At 31.4% G+C, this 24,884-nt stretch overlaps 1 protein-coding gene across 1 annotated transcript in view; it reads left to right on the top strand.

The window, feature by feature from the left end:
• The window catches only part of LOC113515664 (short neuropeptide F), a 116,510-nt gene that overhangs the window by 87,355 nt on the left and 4,271 nt on the right, over nucleotides 1-24,884 (top strand). Inside the window, exons 4-5 of the mRNA XM_026899923.3 lie at nucleotides 10,761-10,939; nucleotides 15,538-15,648. Of these exons, the coding sequence (XP_026755724.1) occupies nucleotides 10,761-10,939; nucleotides 15,538-15,648 (290 nt within the window). The remainder of the gene's footprint in view (nucleotides 1-10,760; nucleotides 10,940-15,537; nucleotides 15,649-24,884) is intronic.

Here is a 24,884-nt window from a genome sequence, read left to right as displayed (position 1 = left end):
AAAGGCTTATATGTAACAAATAAACTTAATTTCACATTTATTACAAGATTGTGAGGGTGGCTTATGACAATAAAGTGATATTTCAATATTGGAAGATATTTTTGGTGTACTTAATACTAAATGCAAATATTTCGCAGAGCATATTTAAATCTGGTCGATAAGAATACCATCGTATCTCGAATTTAATTCGTTATAATTAAAGTGTTGAAGAAATATTTCAATTAATTAATTAAAGTTGAAATGCTAATAAATAGTGATTCATAAAACAAAACAATTTCGTTCAATTTGATAGATAAAATTGTCTCAGAATAATGGTTTGATTTGCATATTCTATTGTGTGTAAAAGACGATTAAATACCTCAGAAACGAGGCTTTTTCATTTTGTTAATCGTATTGTTAACAGTGGCCGCTAACGAATTACCTAAATTTCCCTTCCTTGCCTTTATTGTGAATAAAAGATAATTTAAGATTTCATTCTAAAATAATAAATTGGCTTCATTCTTGGTAAAATTAGTATGAAATCAAGATACAAGAAAACTTTTCCCGATACAAAAAAAAAAAAGAACGGATGATCGGTCAAATTGAGAAACTTCTCCTTGTCTGTTGAAAATGCTAACGCGAAACGTTACCATGACTACTATTTTTTATTAACTTCAAAATATGTATTTTTACCTAAAACCTAAAAACCCGTATCAATCTTATATTCCTATTTCGAGTTCTTTTTTCTTATATTAGTGTACAGAATTCTCTTAGTGGGATTTTTATATATACTGGGTTTTAAGGTGTTGGCTCTATTCAGTCACTATTTAGATATAGACATATAGATAGATAAATTCACCATTACAAACACATAATTAATGAGTTTATTTATAAAGCGAAACAAAAAATTGTAGGAGTTTTCATGTACCACAATATAAATATATCAATATCTATGTATGACACGGATATATTTTTTAGCGTCTGCTAATTCACACTTTATTTGTCGTGGCTGCAGTTTACTCGGGTACGTTCCTTATAGCTGTCTACGAGGGAGGCCTATGTTCAGCTAGATAAAAAATGAATTATCCATATTTGTTATGAACTGATGAAGTCATGAGGTAAGAAACATAAAAAAATACAACCGAATTAAGAACCTCTTTCTTTTTGAAGTTGATTGAAAATCCCACGTTACGATGTTCGATCGCACTATTCTTCGAAACTATTCGACAGATTTTTGTAAAATTTCGAAATGAGTATGAGCCAGGCCTACAAGGTATAGAATAAACTTTACTACATTATTAATTAATATAATATTTATCTTTTGTATCTATATTCAGTTATTAATTATATAGAGAATAATTATATAGATATTAATAATATAGATTATTATTTTATTTTAGCAAGATATATATTATACCTTATAAATAATTTCTCCTTTCGGATTTTCAAGGTTGACTGGAAGAAATCTCTTCAAGGGATAAGCCCGCCTGTGTACGTTTTTGTTATAACCTGATATTTATATTAAAAGTGACCGTAAAACTGATCGTGTATGTGAATGTATACTGTATAAATATATAAAGAACTTTCTAGTCGTTAAATATATAATTACGTATTATGTAACAAATTCCAGGAACCTTTCAATTGTCCCCATTGTCCAGAATCAATACAATCGATATCGTTAATACATCAATATTTGCGTTGCGCCTAAAAGTAATATTTCTTTAATGAAAAACGTGACTATATAAAACTCACAATGAGGGTTGACGCGACAATGGATTCTAATATCAACTGAACGAACAATGATACCCAAAAATATAGTGACCGACAAATAAACACAAAAGCGCTATTATAACAGCCTGTTTAATTGCTTTGTCGCATCTGATAAAATTAATTAGTCGTTAGATACATTTAATATACTTATATGTATATTTATTTAAACTTTAATGCGTAATTTATATATATTTGATATAAATAACACCGGTTTGTGTTCTCTACCAGTCAACCTCTTTGGCAAACAGAGGAATAAGTAGACGGTGTAATGTAGAATTGAGCAAATATAAACTAATACATCAATACATAATCTGTACAGAAAATCTCTTATGATATGAGATTGTATAAGTTGAAAACATTAGCAACATATTAAAGGACTATTTACTAGTGAAATAGAACATCTATGGAAAGTTTCAAAATTTCTACCCATACTTCTTCTGGAAAAATGTGGAAAATTCTTGATAATCATGATATTTTATACTACCTGTTTGCACCAGCTTCGCATGTTTTTTTAAGTAAATTATAGCCCATTTAACTCGTTGACAATGTAGCTTTCTATAGGTGAAATAAAAGAATTTTTAAAATTTATTAGTTACTTTTCGAGTTTATTCATTACAAATAAACATAAAAAAAGAATTAGTTTAAACTACTTATTATGATAAATAAGCTGACGACCTATTTGTTGGATAGTGGTAATGCCTACTTGCCATGCCTACGTTCAAATCAAAGCGCAAACATGCGAACATAGGTGTTTGGCTACAGAAATATAAGTGAAACAGTTGTATCCAGATCCATGTATCCAGAGACATAGTCTGATAATTTTTATACAAAGTCTCCTTCAAGTGAATTTATTTAGGTGTCAAGTATGCAATAAACGGGTTTTGGTATTAATATCTGTAATATGGTTTAGGTTCAAATGCTTTGCATTGTTAAAATTTACCATTTTTATTCACATATTTAAGAGATGAATTAACTCCTAGTATTTTTGTAACTCATACATATTTCGAGATAGAGTTATTAAAGTAATTGAGATAAAGTATTGAAGTTTATCTATAAAATTTATAAAGAATAATATTAAGAACTGGAAAGGTCATGACATCCATCCAATTCTTAATATTTTTCTGGATTATTTGTAGAGATCCGAAATAGTAGTTTTTATTTGAAAATTTGATGCACCAGTACAGAGTTCCATAAAATAATATTGTTCTTTCTTTCAATGTGTAGAGATGAGAAAATAATTAGGGTTTGGGCCATTTGCCTACTGAACCGTAAAAAATGTTGATTGTATTCTTATTATTATCACGACAATGTTATCTATAAAGAACATATAGGTACCTTGTTTTCTTCATATTATTGCGTCTGAACGATGTTCATTCAGAATTGACGTCAAAAATCGGTACCGACAGACTGACAGGAAAAACAAACTGAATTAATGTGAGTGGCCGAAATAATTACCTATTTTGTTCCCAAAAATATTTACTATAGGAATGTAAAAGTATATAAAAATAGATTTCTGTTTTGACGAAATTTGTATAGCATCAATTTGGGAATCAAATTAAAAACTGTTAAAAAATAATAATTAAAAAGAAATGTTTTTCCCAATTGCAATTTTGCACGGGTGGAAATAGGTAATGAAAGTACATATTCTTGCCTGCTCCTCTAAGCTGAAAAATTCCATTTACATTTTTATTTTTACCTTATATGACAATTGCTTAATAGATTGATCAATATATGATCGTATATAGGTATTTTAATAATACTTATCCCTATTGAATGGAAATTGCCCGCATAATACGTAGATAAAGAAGGGACTTACCGCTGTAACATAACATACAGAACGATGTATGAATTTAAATATCCAATCGCATTTAGTGGTCATAACACCACAATCGATAATAACCAGCGTGTTTAATCGATTATACGTTGCTCACTGACTATCCAAATTCTCTTACCAAATTTCTCAACGACTAACTATTTCGAGATTCCTTATCTCGAGACACAGTTAGTCAATATACTTCAATATGTAATGGTAAACTCTGATATAGTTCTATTTTAATAAATATATTATTAAATGTAATCATTTAATTGAAACAACCAATAAACCTTCACCGATTTAAAAACCTCATACTTCTCGAACTGAAATTAGAAATATATAGATCCAGACCGCACTATTGTGCAATACCAATTTATAATAAATTTTCAGGCCATATTTTTATATTAATTTTAATCAGTATCATCATATCAACCGTTATCTGTCCACTGCCGAACATAGGCCTTCCTCATAAACTACCATAACGAACGGTCCTGAGCATTCATCTACCTATATTAAAGACGAACAAATAAATCAGGCATTCAAAAGTAAATTAAAGGAAATATTGTTGCAAAATGAGTATAAGGTACTCAATTAAAAAATTTATGTGCGATAAAACTTTTAATAAATAGATAAATATTGCCATTATTGTCACATTGTAACTATTGTTTAATGTGAAAAATCACAATACTCTGCCAGGGTCCGTGTATAATTTTATTCACTTATAAGATCTTTAGTGTAATTCACAATATTATACATCTGCAATAAATTATGTAATTAATAAATAATATTATTCGTCATATATAATAAATAATATAATGTTTAACTGGCTGTAGACTGTTGATTTTTATTTTTATTGTTTTCAGATAACATGTTTTTATACAAATATAGGCTCATAGACCTTAAAGTCTAACATACTTACGTTAAAGTATTAAAAATATACAATTTTCTTCACACGTGGCATGCTTTGCTCTCACGAATATTTTAAGAAGTATTCTATATAAGTATACGTTAATTTAAAATTTGGTCTATGTATCAAAATTCTTCCAAATTCGTTCAATTGTTTAATAATAACCTTATCTATGGTATAAAGCTCTGTATAGATATATTAAAAAAAACTATCTGACAATATTAGTATAATAAAATTGATTATAATAAAATTAATTAAATATTATTGAAAAGACACCTTTTTTATAATCTTACTACTTTTGATCTCGTCACTTTGAAAATTGAGTATTCTTAAAACTAGACAGCTAAATTCTATTTCCCTGAGATATTTATTTACGATACAGGAAATCTAATAAATATACGAAAAATATTGAATTTCATACAAATTTACCTAAGGTTTCTACATTTAATACTACAATATAAGAGTAATTTATACAATTGTAATAGAACTAACTATAATTGTAAAATAATTCTAATATCTCAACTCAATATTTTTTATAAGTGCCATACTATCATTATAATCGCCCGATTCTTAAGCCCGAATATTTCGTAATGAGAAACCAGTCAACGAACATCTAGTAGTAGAACTCACAATACCTAAACCCAAGTCAACTCAGAAAAGTTGGTTTCCTAAATTGACCAAACCGGTATTTTCTTTATGCAACTTAGAATGACATACAAAGTGACGGCCCACCTGATGGAAATTGGTAATCGTCGTCTATAGATATGAGCAGTACCATCGTCATAACAGAGTATACTGTTTCACCCATGATATCCTCCATGCGTTGCCATTCCTCAGGTGTTATTCCTCTGTACCCTGTAAATTCACTGCCGGGATATACCCTTCACATTGAAATACAGCCATGAAAACACAACTGTTTCACGGAAACACGAATGGGACAGAGGTGCCCAAGCAAACGACTTTTGTACAAAGTCTCCATCTGGTAAATTAAACCCGGTATCTTAAACAATGTGCCCATCACCTGGCTGTCTATATCTATATATGTATTTATAAGAAGATGCTCTTAATTTTCCGCTTTGATCGTAGAAATATATTGCATGACGATATCGTGGACGGCCTTGCATATAATAAAATAGCAAAATTGCTGTCTTATTATATCGTAATAGTAAAATCGTGCGATATAGCGCCGTGTTACGGAAAATTATAAAAACGTGCATTAGATAGAGCCATCTTTGTGTAAACATCACGTTGACGTCAAGAACAGTCATCTTACGGATGGATGGCGAGGCCCTCGATATTCACCCTCGTACCACTCGTACACCGTCTAATGCTCCACTAATCATCTAATTTTATATCCCGTCGCTTCTTTATATTGCGAACAGGTAAAATATATTTGATCATTCGGTCTATGTAAATATGAAGTCTGATTTATATTATGAAATTAGTTATTACTTCATATAGTTCTTGAATCAAGTTTCCAAAAGTTGGTCTTTTTTAGTCAATTCTACGATACTACGTAAATTCATGACCACATTACATTTGCATTGGAATAGTTTTACATATTGTTGGATCATATATACTGCAATAGAAATAATTGAAAAAATAATTTTATCTTCTTTGCTGGGGAGTCCAAAAGGGATACTTCAAATCTCCAAAATTGATATACTAGTCCAAATGAACTTCATATGAGGGGGTTTCATTTCAACATATTGAAACTAATTTATAATTATTTTAATGTTGCCTGATGGTTTACGATCGGAAATGTGAGAAAAACCACCCCTCCTTATCTTCGAAGTTTTTAAAGCGAAAAATCTGAAATAATTTAGATTTATAATGTTATACGTGATTTTTACAGAAAAAATGAAACGATGTTTTTGAGAAATTATTAAAAAATCTCCAAAAACAAACTTCGTTATTTGGTTCAATTTTTAACAAAAATATGTCTCAAAATAAAAAATTATGAATAGTATCAGTAAACAAATTTTTAGATGTATTTATAAGTATCAGAAATGCAATAAAAGCTATTTTATTTTTATATCTTTATGCGAAACTCGCACCTGATCGGTTTTATATTATCCCGCAATGGGAGCAAATAAGCTTACTTCCAACTGATGGTAAATAATAACTGTAGCCTATGGATATCTGCAACGTCAGGAGAATAACACGCATATCGTTGACCCTTAAGAAACCTCATCTTGAAAATAAAGGAAAACAAAGAAAGCCTTTTTAGAGAAGCGTATGTTATGGTTTAAATTTATTGTATTAAAACCTATGGCAGAAAGCATATTCTACAACTTGTGTGTTCGCAGAGAGAAACAGCTGTGAAAGCGCACAATGCGTGACTATTAATGTTTTATATTGTGTGGGTAAACGCATTGTCAATAGTGAGCACCACGATGACAAAAGATGGCATAATCTCAAACAATTTCTCAGAACACAATCCTTTATACAAGCGGTAAAGGCAAAGTCTCGCCTCAGACTTAGAAGCTCGACACCGCTTGTCATCTCGGGATCGCCAACGTCTTGAAACTAATGTATTCATTAGTTTGCGAGAAACTGAAGTTGACGAAATTAATGCAGATAATCTCATTTAATATTATATATTGTAATAATTATATAATTCGAAAATATTTTTTTATTGGTATTTTTGGTTAATTGGGAATGCATTTGATTAGGTCAAAATATTTGTATGGTTTTTGAAATCCTTTCACCCTTAGAAAGTTACATTATCGGCGAAAAAAATTTGGATATATTTTATTTAAAAAAAATTATATATTTATAAAAAGAATAAAACATTCAGCCAAAATTGTTTCAAGAAACAAAAACGGTTAGCCAATTATTAATTGACGTGTAATTTTTTTAAACAATTAAACATACATCGTTTTTCAGTGTTACAAATAATACTTTGATACCTCCATTTACTAACTGTGATTCGCGATGGGAATTTTCTTACAACAGAATTAAAATGTTTGGCTGATTTTGGCATAGTGTTTGTAGAGTCTCTCTAACTGGATATATAAAATTTAAGTGAGAAACGTAAGTAATATTTAGTGTCCTTAAACATTATACATCTTATTAATATAATAAAATCGTGACTAGACTTACGGTACATAGGAGTTATTTAAGAAAAAATCATATGAGGATTCTTAATACGACTAAAAGCTATAGAAGCCAAAGCACATTATTAGAAATTTTGTCTGAATATTTGTTCTGACATATCAAGTAAAAACTATTGCACCAAATTGAACGTGATTTCACTGATCTTCCTGTAGGTCTAACTTAAAATCTGATGTATGTTTGACCTTGATACGCCATCTAGAAGTGGTTACCCACTTCCAAAGTCCAACATAAGTTCAACGGCGTACGAAATTGTGGGCAAAAGCTAGTCTCTTTATAAAATTATTTTCCTGTCCGATAAATATCAGGGTTGTAAAAAATCTGTTTTAAGGTCTATTGAAATTCACAATAGATCAATCCCTCTATTGAAATCATTTTTAGGAAAAGTTTATTATAGCGAGATTTTTCGCTAGAAAAATTTTATAGACTACTGGTAAAAACGATACTTTTGTTCGTCTTTACCTTACCAAAATAAATAAGCGTCTAGGCAGTACGAAGAATATTTTGAAAGGTGTGTTATCGCACAAGCGGGCATACTCATATTACGTGGATACGTATCTATATAGTATAATTTATTGAAATATGACGATAATTGTTCAATACTTGTATGTCGATAAAAATCAAGTCAACTGAGATGCTGAAATATATCAAAATAATATATGACGAAATTGTTTCTCTTTATTAGGACTACAAAAAAGTTAATATTGGCATTTTATATTATACAGATAGCTTTGTATAACCATTTTCATGTTTAAAAAATATATAAATTATGCGGAGTTAAATTCACTTAATAGTCGAGAGATGGACAGCACCTTTTCTTTCAAAACATCACTAACTGTGATTGCTGCTGTTTGTTAACTAAGCGTGGTACCTGCTTGCTAAGCGTGGTAACCACTGCCAAAACCCCATTTATAGGAGAGACCAATGTTCGACGGTGGTCAGCTAATGGCTGATTTATTAAAATTAATAATGTGAAGTTTGCAAAACTATTTAGACGGAATCAATAATAATATTATTAATTATTGCACATTGAAACCACATTGTTATTACATTGCATCCGTGCGAAATCGAAATGGGCCACTAGTAAATAATAAATAAAATACATATTTTACACAGCATCATCTGTCATCCCAAAATAAGCAGAGCTTGTATTACGAGTAGTAAACAATTTATAAATGATTAAATAATTTTGTGGATACGTACATAATTAGGCGATAAAAACACCTAGACTAATACGAACAAACATACTCGTGGGTACAAATACATCAAAATTTATAACTTTTTAATTATTATAGATGTGTATATGTATGCGTGTGTATGTGTATGTGTGTGTGTGTGTGTGTATATGTATATATGTGTATGTATATGTATATATATGTGTATGAATGTATGTATGTATGTGTATGTATGTATTTTGCATATATAAAAACCGATCATTGTCATCACGCAAATGTGAAAACGATTCATGGCTTAACATAGATATAAATTTGATTATGTATTGACTGTAATTCAGCTGTACGTTTTCCAAAAAATAAATAAATAAAATTAATAAATAAAAAATAAATAAAAATACGAAAGGCGAAGCAGTGTGCCAAATAATAATATTACTTATACCATGATATTAAAAACTGTATTGTAAATTATGTTAAATAAATCTTAAAAATAATATTGTAAAAGTGTCTTATAACTTACCCGCACTGTTTAGAATGAAAAGTAGCTTAAAATTCAGCCATTTAAATAAGAATGATTGAGTAACAAAAACAAAAAAATTCTACTAACTTCTATATAATAATCCTATTTCCTTCTAAGGAAATAAAATTATTCACAAAAACTTCGCTATTGAAACGTTTTGTCCGTTACTTCCGGATTCTTAAATTGAAAGAAAGTTACAAAATACAATAACTGAAGTAAAAATTATAAGTAACATTAAAAATCGATTGAAATGCTCCCCATATAAAATCTGATAGGATTGAAGCGAGTTTGCTTTAAAAAAAAGTCTTATCTGTAATTGATTCATCGTTCACATCATGATGAATTTGTTTTAATTTTTGTTTTAATCAGATATAATTCAGACTACAGGATTCAAAACCATGCTCGAATGTATATAATGAATATGTATTCTCTGCGTGCCCATGTTTTTGTCTATAGGCAATTTTTACCACTGTCCATCATGTGAACCGTTAGCTAATTAAGCTATTTTAAATTTCATAAAAAAATATCTAGATTTACTATTATAAATGAACCATCCATTTATAATAGTAAAAGTGCTAGCATGCTAGTTATGGAATGTTTATTTTGTGAGCAAACTCTGTGTAAGTAGATCTTAATTTATGCCTTGATTTTAATCCACATTATTTCCTACAATCACCCTTAATAATTATGAGATGTAGCAAAAACAGTTGTTATATTATGCGTCATCTAATGTATGAATTAACTATGAACAACTTAAGTTTTATATCGGTGTATTAAAAAGTCTTGGCGTGACAAAAAAAAAACAACATTTGTTAAAATGCCATTGCAATTTTATATTACTGAGATTATAATTGTAATTTTAACATAAAAATTTTACTCTTCGAGTATATCTAAAATACGAAGTCGAAGTAGTGGTACACAAGTAGTAGATGCTAAAATTTACATTACTAACATAGGCTTCAGTTGATTAAAAAGATTAGTTTTACCAATTTGGCTATCTTGTTCTATTTATACATGTTTTAGTCCAAGTACATACCAATACAGTCCCTCTGATAGTCACTTAGCTTATCGATTATAGTATAATTTATCTTTTCATCTCAATATTATGAGTATAGATCTATAGTCGATAGCATTTTCAAAACAAAAAAAATCGTTTAACAATGATTCCATCGATAGTTTAGGTAGTAAAAACTTTTTCTCTTATTCCCTTAGCTCTAAATCAATAAAACTTCGACAATAACTTATATTGCTTGTTATAATATCTAGATGAATATTAAAAACATTTTTATCATCATAGTCCTGATCTTGTCTTATTTTTGGTGGTAGATTTTGTGTTTTTTTGTTTTATTAACCATCGTATTAGGTTTTTCCTACAAATTACTGTATATTAAATAATACATCTATGTATATTAATCTATATAATTTAGATAAATAGATATATTGATCTTGAATCATAGATTTCAATTATTGTTGTTTTTGCAGCGTCAGCAGCGGCGGCGGAAAGTCAAAGCGGCTGGGATGCACTTGGTGGATTATACGCTCTACTAGCACAGCACGACGCTCTCGGCGGACATGCTCTGGCTCGCAAATCAGTGCGGTCGCCTTCACGACGTCTCCGATTTGGCAGACGGTCGGACCCGGATATGCCGCCCCAGGCACCTGTTAGTAGATCAATTTTTTTTTAATTAAACTTAATTGTAATAATATTTGCAGCTTTTGTTGGTAAATTATATTAATATTCTCATACACACACATACACACACACACACCTTATAGACTATCTTCATTTATTTATATAATTATTCATATTTAATGATACTACTATTAAAATTATTTTTTACGCTCTCCAAAAAATGACAGCCCAAAAATTACTACATTCTAATTAGGTAAATACCTCCTTAATAAGTATGTAGAAGGAACAATTTTATTTGAATAATAATTCATGTGGAAACCGCTACGCATATCATGTTGTAGGTATACTTTTAGTACTACAATATTTATTTACTAAAATTCTTTTAACATGTTTTGTAATACATAAAATTATTTAACTGTAACAAATGCTGAATATCGCCATATTATATTATACAAAATACTTTCCACTGTATAATTTGTTTTTATTTTTAATATTTTAGTATTTTGAATAATGTCATAAATTAATAATATCATCATAAGTATAATATACGCAAACGGTGAACACAGAATGTCCTATTTTTTATCAAGTCGCTTAAAAACAGTAAAGTGTACTGAAATTCACTAGACTGAGTGATTCAGTTAAGTTCGGATCAAGGGTACGACGTGATTATATTTATCTCATACTAGCTTTTTGCTGGCTATATCGTACGCGCTGATTCAAAAATACGACAGTGACAGTTCAATTTGGTGCAGTAGTTTTTGCGTGATGCCTGATCAAACATATAGTTAGACAGACAGACAAAATCTCTAAATGTTATCTTTATGGCATCTATTGGTCTTATATTTATTTGTCTTAAATATCTCGCAGAATGTATATATATAAATATCTCTCAGACACCGTCTATTTACAATTTTATTATATTAGAAAGAAAAAAGGAGAATATTGTAATATTCATATTTTAGCCTTGAGGCAAACAAAATTGCTAAAAATTATTATTTTGGCTTGTATTGCTTCTATCAAGACCCCTTTTATTGTTTTTTAAATATCTTCTATATACAAACAGGGTCCAGTTACAATTTATTTCTATTAGGATAAGATATCTACGAGTATCTACTAACATAGCAACAGTTGAATTTCTTGTCAATTTTTCGCGGATAAAATTGCATTCCGAATTCAACGATAAAATCATAGAAAGTTGCTTTTACTTAAGTTTACTCGAATATTTTTTTTTTATTATTATATTTATATTTTTTAGTAAATAATTTGATAATTCACACAAGCATATGCATCGGTCGTTAATCTGCAAGGTCTATGATCAGATAACTTAGTTTTCAAGTATAATAAGGCTAAGAGGTTTTGGTACTGTAACTGTTTCTATATGTTATGTAACTATCTTCTAATCTTATTAAAACTTGAAATTATAAAGTTTCGAGATTTCGTCCCATCCTCGAAATTAATGTTTAACTTTAATAGTTTAATATATGCATAAATTAATTGCAAATACATTAATATGTGTACATACCGAAATGAACTTTCAATATAGGATATATAAGATATTTAATCCATATTTTTCACCAATGCTGTATTGTTATTTAACAAACCACCAATGTTCTACCACTGACCTCTCTCCCACTATAAGAAGAGGATATTAACCTACTATTACTACGCTATGGCCAAACGGCGTGATATAGAGTCTTATTTCGAGATTTATTTCTGTCGTACTAATGTATTGTGTTTTGTTTCCTTAATCATCTTTTACAATCCGAATTTATTATGAAAAGATAGACAGATAAACATTGAGTCGTGAATGACACACGTAAACTGACAACTGGCATTTTAAATCTATAATAATCATAAAATAAATTTATATCCACATTGATTATTGTTCTATTAAATACCGTTCTTCTAGTCACGCCTTAATAGGTACGAGTCAACAAGATTAATTCGTAAAACATAGAGTGATGGGCGCTCTAGTTTCCTTTCCTAACTTGTTTGTTACACTTGGCTTTCTATGAAGCCTATTACACTCAAGAATGAGTAATATAAGAAGGATTTGGTAAAGTTTCCCCTATGTGATTAATACTGTTAATAACTAACTATTACCAGACTTAAGAGGGTATATATTGTAATATATAGATCATATATTGGATGAAGTTTTGAGTATCAAAAAACTTTAAAAAACAAAACGGTTAGTTTACTATTGGCTTGACTTGCTGTTTTTTCATACTGTATAAATAGTTATAAATATAGAATAGTGAAGTAGTTGTGTTTGCATGGCTATGTTTCGGTTTAAGGGGTGGGATATGGCAGTGACTTTACAGGGTACAGAGGTTTCTACACCTGAGTCCTCAGGAATAGCATATAATAAGTAATAATTTATAATAAGTCCCCTGACTCCTGCTAAGATCAAAATAGTATATGTGAAAATAATAAAAGTGCTAATAGTACATAAATAATATGCGCATAAATGCAACCCAAAAAGAACCCAAGGCTTGTCAATATCACACATTGTCATCGTAACGAGATTATTATCCTTTTTCTATATTGGTATACCTACGGATGTGGATAACAAATTCATCTCGACGTACTTTCGCTCGTTTATAAACGGCTGCCAGTAAATCCACGGTCGCTGATGATTACCTGTCACTAAAATATAACGGGACAAATTATTACATAGAACTGTGAATAGTAATGAAACAATAAATAATTTATTTACATTATTACAATCTGAATATTCTATTATATATGATAATACAATTGCTAGACATAGGTATATATACCTCCATATTTCCTGGTTTAAGCGGTTTTGTTATATGTAGTGCAAATAAAAACTTTTCACTCTATTTATATTTGGACTATAGAGAGAACTATGCTCGGAGTTTCTTTGCATGATAGAATCAAAAACGAGGATATCCGCAAAAGAATTAAAGTAAGCGACATAGCCCGAAGGATAAGCAAGCTGAAGTGGCAATCGGCTAGTTATATAGTTTGAAGAACCGACAACCGACGGGGAAGGAAGGTTCTAGAATGGCGACCCGGAATAGGAAAACTTAGTGTAGAACGATCCCCCACTAGATAGAGTGACACATATCTCAAATGCATTGCAAGAAGTCAGTGGATGCAGGCTCAGAACCGTTCCTTATGGCAGTCTATGGGAAGGCTTATGTCCAACAGTGAACGAATAATGACTGAAATGATGATGATGATGACGATGTTGAATCTATATGTATTACCTAATATTAAAAAAAATAACCAATATTATTTCAGGCTGACATCTTTAGGATCTTTTAGTTTAACATACAACAATACGTTCGTGTGGGATGTGACTCAATATCATCATATCAGTCGTTAAGTATTCATTATTGATCATAAACCTCCACCATAAGTGAAGAGAGGTTGTCAATAGTTGCCACGCTTGCCAGGTGGATTGGCAACTGCGATTAGCCTAACTGCGGTTGGTGATGCTTGCAAAGGTTAAGAGGGACGCTGCTGCCCATCCCTTGACCATTTAGTCGCTAGAAGACCTTAGTCGCATCTTACAATATCTACGGGAAAGGAAGGGATGTCTCATTCAACACTGGGATCACACCGCATAACTAATATCTTAATATAATTTCATATAAACGAAGTCATCCCTAAATTGTAATATTTCATATCATTATAATTTCTGCCTGCATCTATTCACTGTTAGACATAGGTCTTCCCCAATGTTTTCTACTTTTTGCATATATTCACTACCGGTCGTTTTCTTAATGTCATCGATCCATATAAATGGAGAGCGTCCGACACTCCGTCGCGTCGTCCGTATACGCAATACGCATTCTAAGATTTTCCTTCCCCACCTGCTATTGCTGCTATCGTCGACAAATATTGTCAGCTCACTGCCATATCTTCTTATATAAATAAAAATCAATTACCATTTGTATGTAAAAGCATCACTTTGAAACGACTGCATCTATTTATCTAATACGAGTACTTTTTTTTGTCGTATTTATAAAAGTCAGAATTACATTTGTGTGTACGAAAATGTTTGAAAAATGTAACGAAAAAATCGGCTTTATTTCTTTATGAAAAAAGTGAGTAAGACAGAAGAGAGTAGGTAGATCTTCACACCCGTGCGAAGTCGGGACGGACAGCTAGTTTTATATATGTATATAAACAAGCTTTTTGCCCGCTTCTTCGTACTTTAGATGGCTTATGAAGATAATTTATACACTAGTTTTTAAGTTAGAGTGAAAACTGCATTCCATTTTATGACAGAGACAAAATTCCTAAAAAAATATGTTTTGGTTTCTATTGCTCTCATTAAGAGCATTCATATAAATTTTTCTTAAATATGTACTCACATCATATATTTACAATTTTATTATATTGGTAAAATAAGATGAGAATTATGTAATATTATAATATTTTCACCTTGAGGTTATACCAACCAAACCGTGGGATGGTCAGACGAATGACGACGTATTTTGTTATACACAAACCCTTAAGGTTAAATATATTTTATACTAAATATAAAATGTATAGAATTCTATACCTGAAGGCTAACCTTCAAGTATACAGTTCTGCGAGACACTACGACTTGCCGCGGGTTATTCTAAAGGTTAACATGGTATGTTGTTTTAGCTTGACGAAATGGACGAGCTGTTGTCTCTCCGCGATGTACGCACGCCAGTACGCCTCCGCTTCGGCCGCCGCTCCGACGAGCGCGCTGTACCCCACATCTTCCCGCAAGAGGTAATTATTTATTCATCGCTTTTCTGCAGCTATAAAATATCCCTTCTGTACAATATAATTTATTAATATTGGTGATGTAACGGCTTGATATACTGCTACACCTACCGATGGTCACGGGTTCGATCTTCGTACAATACAAACACTTGTAATTATTATGAGTGTGTCTCGGTAGGTGTTATAGGTATATTTTATTCATGTATAAAAGAAATATATCTTTATAAAAATTAATTATATATATTTTTTATTGTGTATTTTGTTATTTGTGTAATGTATCTAGTGGTATTTATTATTTTTAAATTTTATAGAACGTAATACTCAATACTCAATTTTCTTTCTAAAATACAATCTCAATCTATCTAAAATTATATATAGATATTTGAAAAGTAGACATTAATGTTAACTATAAAAAAATTCCTGAATAGATAAAGAACATAAAATTAAAAACATAAAATTCATGTCACTGATGGTTTTTAGCAGCAAACTGTAGGAAAGATCGAGAACAATAGAAATAGAAGGTTACAGTACTACAGGACTAAGCGAAATAAAAAAAAAGTATAGGTATAACCTATTATAAGAGAAGAATATTGACTTATTACTACCACTCTTGGTTGGGTCTATCGTTTTGTATACATAATCGCTACTTGAGATATCCACAGGAACAGAAAGGAATGATAACACATTGTATTTTTAGTTCGTCACCGTCATTACTCTTTATTTGTCCGTGAATGTTAAATTTCCTTGAATTCCTGGAAGGTCATGTGAATAGGGAACTTGCCACAAACTCGTGTAACCAGTGTGTGTAAATAATGCAATTCTAATATATTCTATTTAGATGGGCAATGAGTATGCTGAAGATTTTCGTTTTTCCATACAGTACTAGAATCGTAAAATATAAAAAATACTCATACCTACTTGTAAAGATATTTTTGGTAATATGGAAATTTTAGCCGTTTTCTGGTTATTTTCTTTTATTAGTTGATTTAACTTTGTAAAAACTTTTTTATTTTTCTACTAAGCAAAGTAGAAGCGACCCAGGTTTTTATAAAGAGAGAACGAACGAGTGTTAACATTTAAACTTTTGAATATTTAATTACTTTCGTACAAATTTTATTATCTTCTAGCCAGCAACAATAGTTTAATTAATTAATTTGGGAGTCTGAGTACGTATAAGAATAATAAAAATTATTATATACCTATTATTACATTTCATTTATTATAGATTATATATATTACATTTCATTGATTATAACAATAGGTAGTTATTTTCGATGATAAACATATTGATTAATATAATAGACATTAAAGACAAAGTACTTACTACATTTCGTGAAACTAAAAATATTTGGATATACAATATATCAAAGTCATAATAATCTTATTAATATTACAGATGTGAAAATTTGTAATTTGTATTAATGGTGTTGTTGGTATGAAGTTTATAACAGTTCAAAGTATTTGAACGAAATTCGGTGTAAAGTCTATGAATCAAATTTACATTTATTATGTGTATACTATACTTATAATGAACATTCTTCGGGTTTGTCTGTGTAAATAAGAATATGTAACCTAGAGTAAGGTCTACATATTAATATATGTTTATACCTGAAGGTAAAAACTCTTAAAAATAAAAAATAATAATTATTAATACTTCTGTTACTAACGATGAGAAAACTACACACATGTGGAATGTATTATATGAATTAATATTTATTATATGGCATTATTTATATTTAGGTCAGAAAAGCCGTACTTTAGTACAAAAATAATTATGAACCATTGACCTAGAATGAAAAATACGAAATATCTATATCTATATTGAAAATTTTATGACTATGTTTGTCGTTTCCGACAATTGTTTCGACTTCATTCAGAAGTCTTCTTCAGGGGTATTGCGGTGCTTTGCATCGCAGCATTTCGCCTCACACTGTGGGCTGCACCTCGCATTAATATCTAAATATATAGAGAGATATATAGATATGTTAAAAAATGAACATAAGTTTCGAAAGATACAAAACATATATTCATATTTCACTCCATATCTCTTGGAGATTGTTTAGTAAAACTGTGCTATTACAGTTGTTTCTCTGTAAAATAAAAAATAATTTCTGATGCAAAATAAACTGTCCAAACAGATAGTACAGACTGACCGCGATAGAGTTTTCGCTCATAAAATCTTTGGCGTGGCATAAACTCACGTAATAAACATGTGACTAACAAACTTACAATGTGTTTACGAGGATTGTCCAACTTTATGACAAATGATCCAATCTTGTAATTCACTCAGATAATAGGGGCATTCATCTTCAACTTATCTAACGCCATAAAGGACTGTCGTACAGATATCTCGGCTAGGTTCCACTAACAATAACGGAAGTGGTGTTAATCTTTGAAACGAAATCTACATTGGTCATGTTTTTAGCAAATAAGGTAAAGACAATGGCGTTACAGATTATATATAATAGTTATAATAACTGTAAATTGTATATAGAGTATTCAGTGTCAAAAACGAGTCAAAATTTAGTTAGCTAAGTTGACATTTGACTAATTAAATATTTACGTATTTTAATTTAATCCTTTTTTGCAATACGCAATCAAAATAAAACACTTTTTTCAGTGTTGTAAGTAATTAGATTAAAAATTTTCCAGATGAGGTCGATTTCTTTAAATTTAAATTCGTAATTATTTCTTCTAATATAAATATATGTATCTATATATTACTTTCAATTTAATAAACATGTATCTATTAATTATAATGGCGGCCATTATCAATAATACAAAAATGAGTGAGAAAGAGAAAACATAAAATAAGTAAAAATAAGCAGTCAAAATAAGTATCTATCATTACAAATCAATATGCACAATTTATCTTGTTCTTTCAAATCCTTTTTACTTTCCAATTTAAATTGACAATATAAATTTCTGCCACAAATTTAATAACAATTATATAGAAAGAAAAAAAACATTTATTGACAACAATATATATATATATATGTAGAGGGTCACAGTGAAAGATAATATTCTTTAGAACAACAATATATATATAATACGTGTAGATACAAGACAAGACAACCATTTGAATAGAAACAAAAAACGTGTAGAAAAATAATATCAACATATATATGTGGCCAGACTTAAATTTACATTACGGCCACAAAGAAGTTTCAATACGCCCCTTTAAATTTAAGTCTCAGTTAAAAGAAAACAATTATTAACTGATGGGTTTAATTCCCATTTTGTCCACACACGCATAATGTTTAGAAATAGGTAGCGGTTTCGTCAATATATCCGCTACCATCGAATCAGTGGGTACATGTCTCACTTCAATATCACGACTGTCCCTTAACACGGTCCTGATGAAATGATATTTAATATCAATATGCTTACTGCGAGCATGGTATACGGGGTCTTGCGCAAGAAACAGCGCCCCTTGGTTATCGGCGTGTAAAGTTGTGTGTACGTACCTAAGTTGTCCAATTTCGCCTAATAAACTATTAAGATAAACGGCTTCTTTCAGCGCTTCAGACAAACTCACATACTCAGCCTCACATGTCGACTGCGCAACCATCCTTTGTTTTTGTGATTTCCAACAAATACTCGCACCACCTAAAATGAAAACATAACCAGAAAATGAACGCCTATCCAATAAACAGTTACCCCAGTCTGCGTCTGAAAATCCATATAGAGACTTACTTGTCTTCCTATATATTAAACCGAAATTTTGTGTTTTCTTCAAGTAACGAAGAATTCTCTTCGCTGCTTTCCAGTGACACGTTTCAGGGCTATTTGTGAATTGAGCAAGCTTAGCAACGGAATTCGATATATCAGGCCTCGTACCTACGCTCAAGTACATCAAGCAACCAATAATCTCTTTGTACGGCCACTTAGCTTTAAACACTTCATCTTCTTGTTTATATTTTTCTGGCTCTTTACCCATAGCCTTCAAAGAATTTATTTCCATCGGTGTTGAACATGGATTGCAACTTTTCATACCGAATTTCTCTAAAAGGTCGGAAATATATTTTTGTTGTGACAAAACAATGACACTGTCTTTTTGTTTCACGTCAATTCCCAAAACATATCGTGCCAGACCGTGATCTTTTAATTCAAACTCTTTAGACAGTTCTTTCTTAAAATTATTAATGCAATCTATTTGTTCAGATGCGACCAAAATATCGTCCACATACACTAACACAAATAAATTACATTTATTTACCTTTTTAAAATATAAACATGGCTCATTCAAACTTTGTTTCAACCCCATACTTCTTAGTTTTTCATCAAGTCTGATATTCCATTGCCGACCTGCTTGCTTTAGGCCATATAAAGATTTTTTTAACAAACAAGTATCGCATCCAGCATTTAAATTGTTTAACATACACTTAGCTCGTTCTACGACTGTTTGATCTTCGTCATTCTCCACAAGTTTTAACAAACACTCTTTCAATAACTTAGGGACCTCCATGTATATCTCTTCATCCAAGAATCCATTTAAATAAGCTGTATTAATATCTAAATGGTGTATTTCCATATTTAACTCAACTGCTAACGCCGACAGTAATCGAACTGTATCCAATCGCGCAACGGGCGCGAAAGTCTTGTAATAATCAACCCCAAAACGCTGACTAAAGCCTTGTGCAACAAGTCTAGCCTTTTTCTTAGTCGTCTTATCGACATTTAATTTCGTCGTCAATACATATCGACATCCAACTATATTTCTATCTGTTGGTCTTCTTATAATTTCTAACGTATCTTTCTGGACTAAGCTTCTAATTTCTGAAAGTATCGCTTTCTCCCATTCTTCTCGATCCTTGCTTTGAAAAACATCTTCCAAAGTCATTTGTGCCGTCCCCACGAAATCAACAAATTCGTTAACAGGAACTTCCTCTATATCAACATCTGCTTCATTTTGTTGCTGTTGTTGCTGCTCAACTTCGACCATTTTATAAATTTTCTTTGGGCGCCCTACTTGACCAGTTCGCTGTAATTTTGGTCGACCAGAGCTCCGTTTCAGTATTGAACGTCCGGAATCATCACTACTGGTTATCCGATCCGTCTCAGGATTTGGTTCAATAATGGACTGCAACTGGCTATCTTCCTCCTGTGGTTTGTTACCAATACGTTTTTCTATCATTTCTACTTGTATATCTGTCTGTGGCACCTCATTTTCAGGCAAGCATTCTTTACAATCCCTAGAGGTAGAAGGTTGAATTTCAAAATCGATAAATTTTTTACTAGTGTTATCCATCAGCTTCTCTTCCTGCCCTAAAGACCTATTCTCTGAAACTGCGTCTTCATGAAATTTCACGTCCCTTGCAACTACACATTTCTTTTCCTGTGGTAACCATACTCTAAATCCCTTTGATGTTCTTGAATAACCTACAAAAATTCCAGGTATACCACGAGCGGCAAACTTATCCTTATTTTGATCTTTGTTTAAAATGTACACGTTACTTCCAAACTTGCGCATGTAATTAATTTTAATTGGTCTCTCATGCCATTTTTCATAGGGGATGTCTCCCCCTAAACTGCTGGTAGGACAACGATTTCTTATGTAACAAGCTGTGTCGACAGCTTCTGCCCAGAAACCTGTGGATAATCCCGAAGAAAGTAACATACAACGCGCCATTTCAACGATTGTACGATTCATCCTCTCAGCGATCCCGTTCTGCTGAGGGGTACGAGGCACTGTTAATCTCCTCGAAATCCCTTCTTGGTTTAGGAAATCGTCAAATTCCCTGTTACAATATTCGCCACCTCGATCACTTTGTAAATATTTTATTTTACAACCCATAAGATTCTCAACTTTGCTCTTATATAATTTAAAAGCCTCTAGAGCCTTATTTTTTGCACTCAGAAAATATACCTCGCACCAACGTGTACAGTCATCAATAAAAGTAATGAAATACTTTGAGCCTACTTTTGACTGTACTCTCATTGGACCGACTATATCAGTGTATACAATCCTTAATTTCTCGTTGCAAGGTCCTTCAGTAACCGGAAAGGGTAACATGGACATTTTACCTTTCATACATATATCACAATCATGTAAATTTTGTAACTCCTTAACATTTACATTCACACTACATTTATTTAAAAGTTTACATACATCCTTTCCATTTAGATGTCCTAAACGTTCGTGCCATAGATATAACTCATTTCTCTTACTCATTAAGCACGCACTCTCGAATTCACGTAAGTAATATAAATTCCCTTTGCGGTAACAAGTGAATTTAATTTCTCCGCTACTATTAGTGACATATGCAATATTTCGTTTAAATTTAACATCATAACCCATTTCAGTAATTTTTGCTACAGAAATTAAATTACTTCTTAAGTCAGGTACGTACAGAGTATCATGAAATTCTATTTCATTTACAGAGTTACCATTACACGCCGATAAACAAACGGTGCCCTTACCTTTAATGTCTGTGCTCAAGTTAGTGGCTAACTTTAACTTTTCGGTCGCGTCGGTCAGAAATTGAAATTTGCGCGGATTGTTACAGAGATGAGACGTACACCCACTGTCTAATATCCAATCATCTTTCTGCATTATGTTTACAGCATTACATTCATCTGAACCTGAAACATTGGATAACATTAGACTAGAATTCTTAAAATTATCTTCCGCAAAATTTCCCTTATAACCTTCTTTCTTCTTTTTACATTCCGAAGCCTTATGACCAACTCTATGACATTTATAACATCTAAACTTGAAGTCAGGTTTGGTAATAACTTGTTTTCCATACTTTTTACGATTGCAGTACATTACTCCCTCTGCCAGTACACTCGTCATTTGCCTTCTTGACTCATATTCTTCTAAAATTTTAACTTTAAGGTAGTCTGGTTTCGGTAAATCATCTCTCGATTCTACCGCACACCTGAAGTTTTCAAAGCTTGCCGGTAAACTATATAGCAACATTATCGACAGCAGATCCTCGTGTATCGTCACACTCATATCTCCCAGCTTATCTACAGCATCAAAAAATCCATTCAAGTGGTCTTGCAAGTCATCGGCTTCATTCATTTTATGTAATGTGAGTCGTTTTAGTAAGGTTGCCTTTTTTGCTGGACCTTTCGAAGCATATAATGACTCTAATTTCATCCATACTTCGCGTGAAGTTGTGCACCCTTTTACGTGCCGCAGTTCGCTACTGCTCATGGATAAAATTATATCCGAACGTGCTTTTTCATCTTCTGCTTCCCATTTTTCCAATTCTGTTACATCGGTCGGTCTTGGCTTACGACCACTAACATAGGACCAGGCCTCATTCTTTATGAGTAGTGCCTGTGCATGAATCCTCCAACTATCGTAATTCTCACGATTAAGAGGTTCAAATCTTATACTCGAACTCGCCATTGTCTTTTGTAAAAATTACAAACTTACCGAATTATCACTTATTATATATCGTTCTTTACTTAGTCTCACTTATTGTGCAGGCCCATAACCATTGTAGAGGGTCACAGTGAAAGATAATATTCTTTAGAACAACAATATATATATAATACGTGTAGATACAAGACAAGACAACCATTTGAATAGAAACAAAAAACGTGTAGAAAAATAATATCAACATATATATGTGGCCAGACTTAAATTTACATTACGGCCACAAAGAAGTTTCAATAATATATATATATATATATATATATATATATATATATATATATATATATATATATATATATATATATATATATATATATATATATATATATATATATATATATATATATATATTCTGATATCCCGATTTACACATACATGGATAAAGATTAACGAGTCACACACACAGTAACACCTGTTTGGAAGTGTGACTGTCGATCGTAAAAAAAGAGCATACAGATATGTAATAGTATATCCTTACCATTAACTATCAATCAACGTCCCACTAGTGGGAAAGTAGTCACTCTCGCCTTGGGATATAGTTTTGTTTTTAGTCTTCAGAAGACGTATAAAGTCCTAGAACTTATATATTAGACATATATAGCATGAACGTCTATGTTTATTACTATGGTCCATATCATTAAGTGAAAATTATCACCTTCTGTAAGGTGAGGTATCAGTCTATTGTTTGTTCTATGTTACATAACATAATTAAAATATATTTATGGGGGTAGTAGGAGTTCGGTATAACCCATTCGTTTCTCCGTGACAAATGAGTTTCCATGTTAATTTCTTCTGAGAAAAAAATGAAAATGTTTGCTAAACGAGTACCGTAAATAATGCCGTTTACCACAATGATAATACAAAATTCCTGACCCCATTTGGGGTCATAGGCGTGACCATTTTTATTTATTTTTTAAAAAATACTGGATTATAATTTTTCCACCCTAATAAATCTAATCCAGTGTCCAAATCCCCTGTTTGTCGGAATGATAAGTGAGTGACTTTCATCTTCGAGGCCCGAATTCACATAGCAGGACAAATATTTGTACAGGAGAGCAAATATTTATTTCAAACCTGACCGTGGTAATCTAAACCTGGCCATCCATCAGGCTAGGGTAATAAATTATATATTAAAATTACCAATTTCCGATTTGTGTATTTTGACATTACGACTAATTTATTACACTCCACGGTGGTGTTGCCGAGTACGAGATTTGTGATAAGTTCCCATTCGTTATTAAATGCCTGCTGACTGTATGTGGTTGAATAAAATTTATGTTCCACTCTTGTTCATTTCCAAGATGTCGTAAAAGCCTCCTATGGAAATATAGTAAATACTTTTTAAAGCAATTGTGTTAAATTTTATACTGATTCGCCTGGTCAGTGTGCTAACAGTGTCCATCTCGTATTGAGATGGACACTCTTTGATCTTTATAACTATGGTTTGTAACATTGTTAAGATATACATATACGTGATATCGCCGTGTCGCTCCCGGCATAGAATGGGCCACCCCTTTCTTTCCCGTGGGTGTCGAAAGAGGCGACTAAGGGAGCTTATGGTGGAGGGATGTGCAGCAGCGTCCCTCTTAAAATATCTGTTAAAGCTTACTACGTTTGCCAACCTACCTGCCAAGCGTGGCAACTACTGGCAAAACTCCCCTTATGGGACGGTTTATGTTCAGCAGTGGGAAGTTAAGAGCTGAAATAATAATAATAATACGTAATGTACTAAGTTTGAAAAATAATAAATTAAATATTCAGAAGAAATTTAATATATTATGAACTATGATTATTTAGCTCAGAATTTCATATTATTAATATAATATCTTTTAGCATATATTTGGTATTG

Source organism: Galleria mellonella, unplaced genomic scaffold (genome assembly GCF_026898425.1).
Source record: "Galleria mellonella isolate WM207_F2 unplaced genomic scaffold, CSIRO_AGI_GalMel_v1 utg173, whole genome shotgun sequence".
NCBI classification, from domain to species: domain Eukaryota; kingdom Metazoa; phylum Arthropoda; class Insecta; order Lepidoptera; family Pyralidae; genus Galleria; species Galleria mellonella.
The sequence above is the reverse complement of the archived record's forward strand: the minus strand, read 5'-3'. Positions and strand labels throughout refer to the sequence as shown.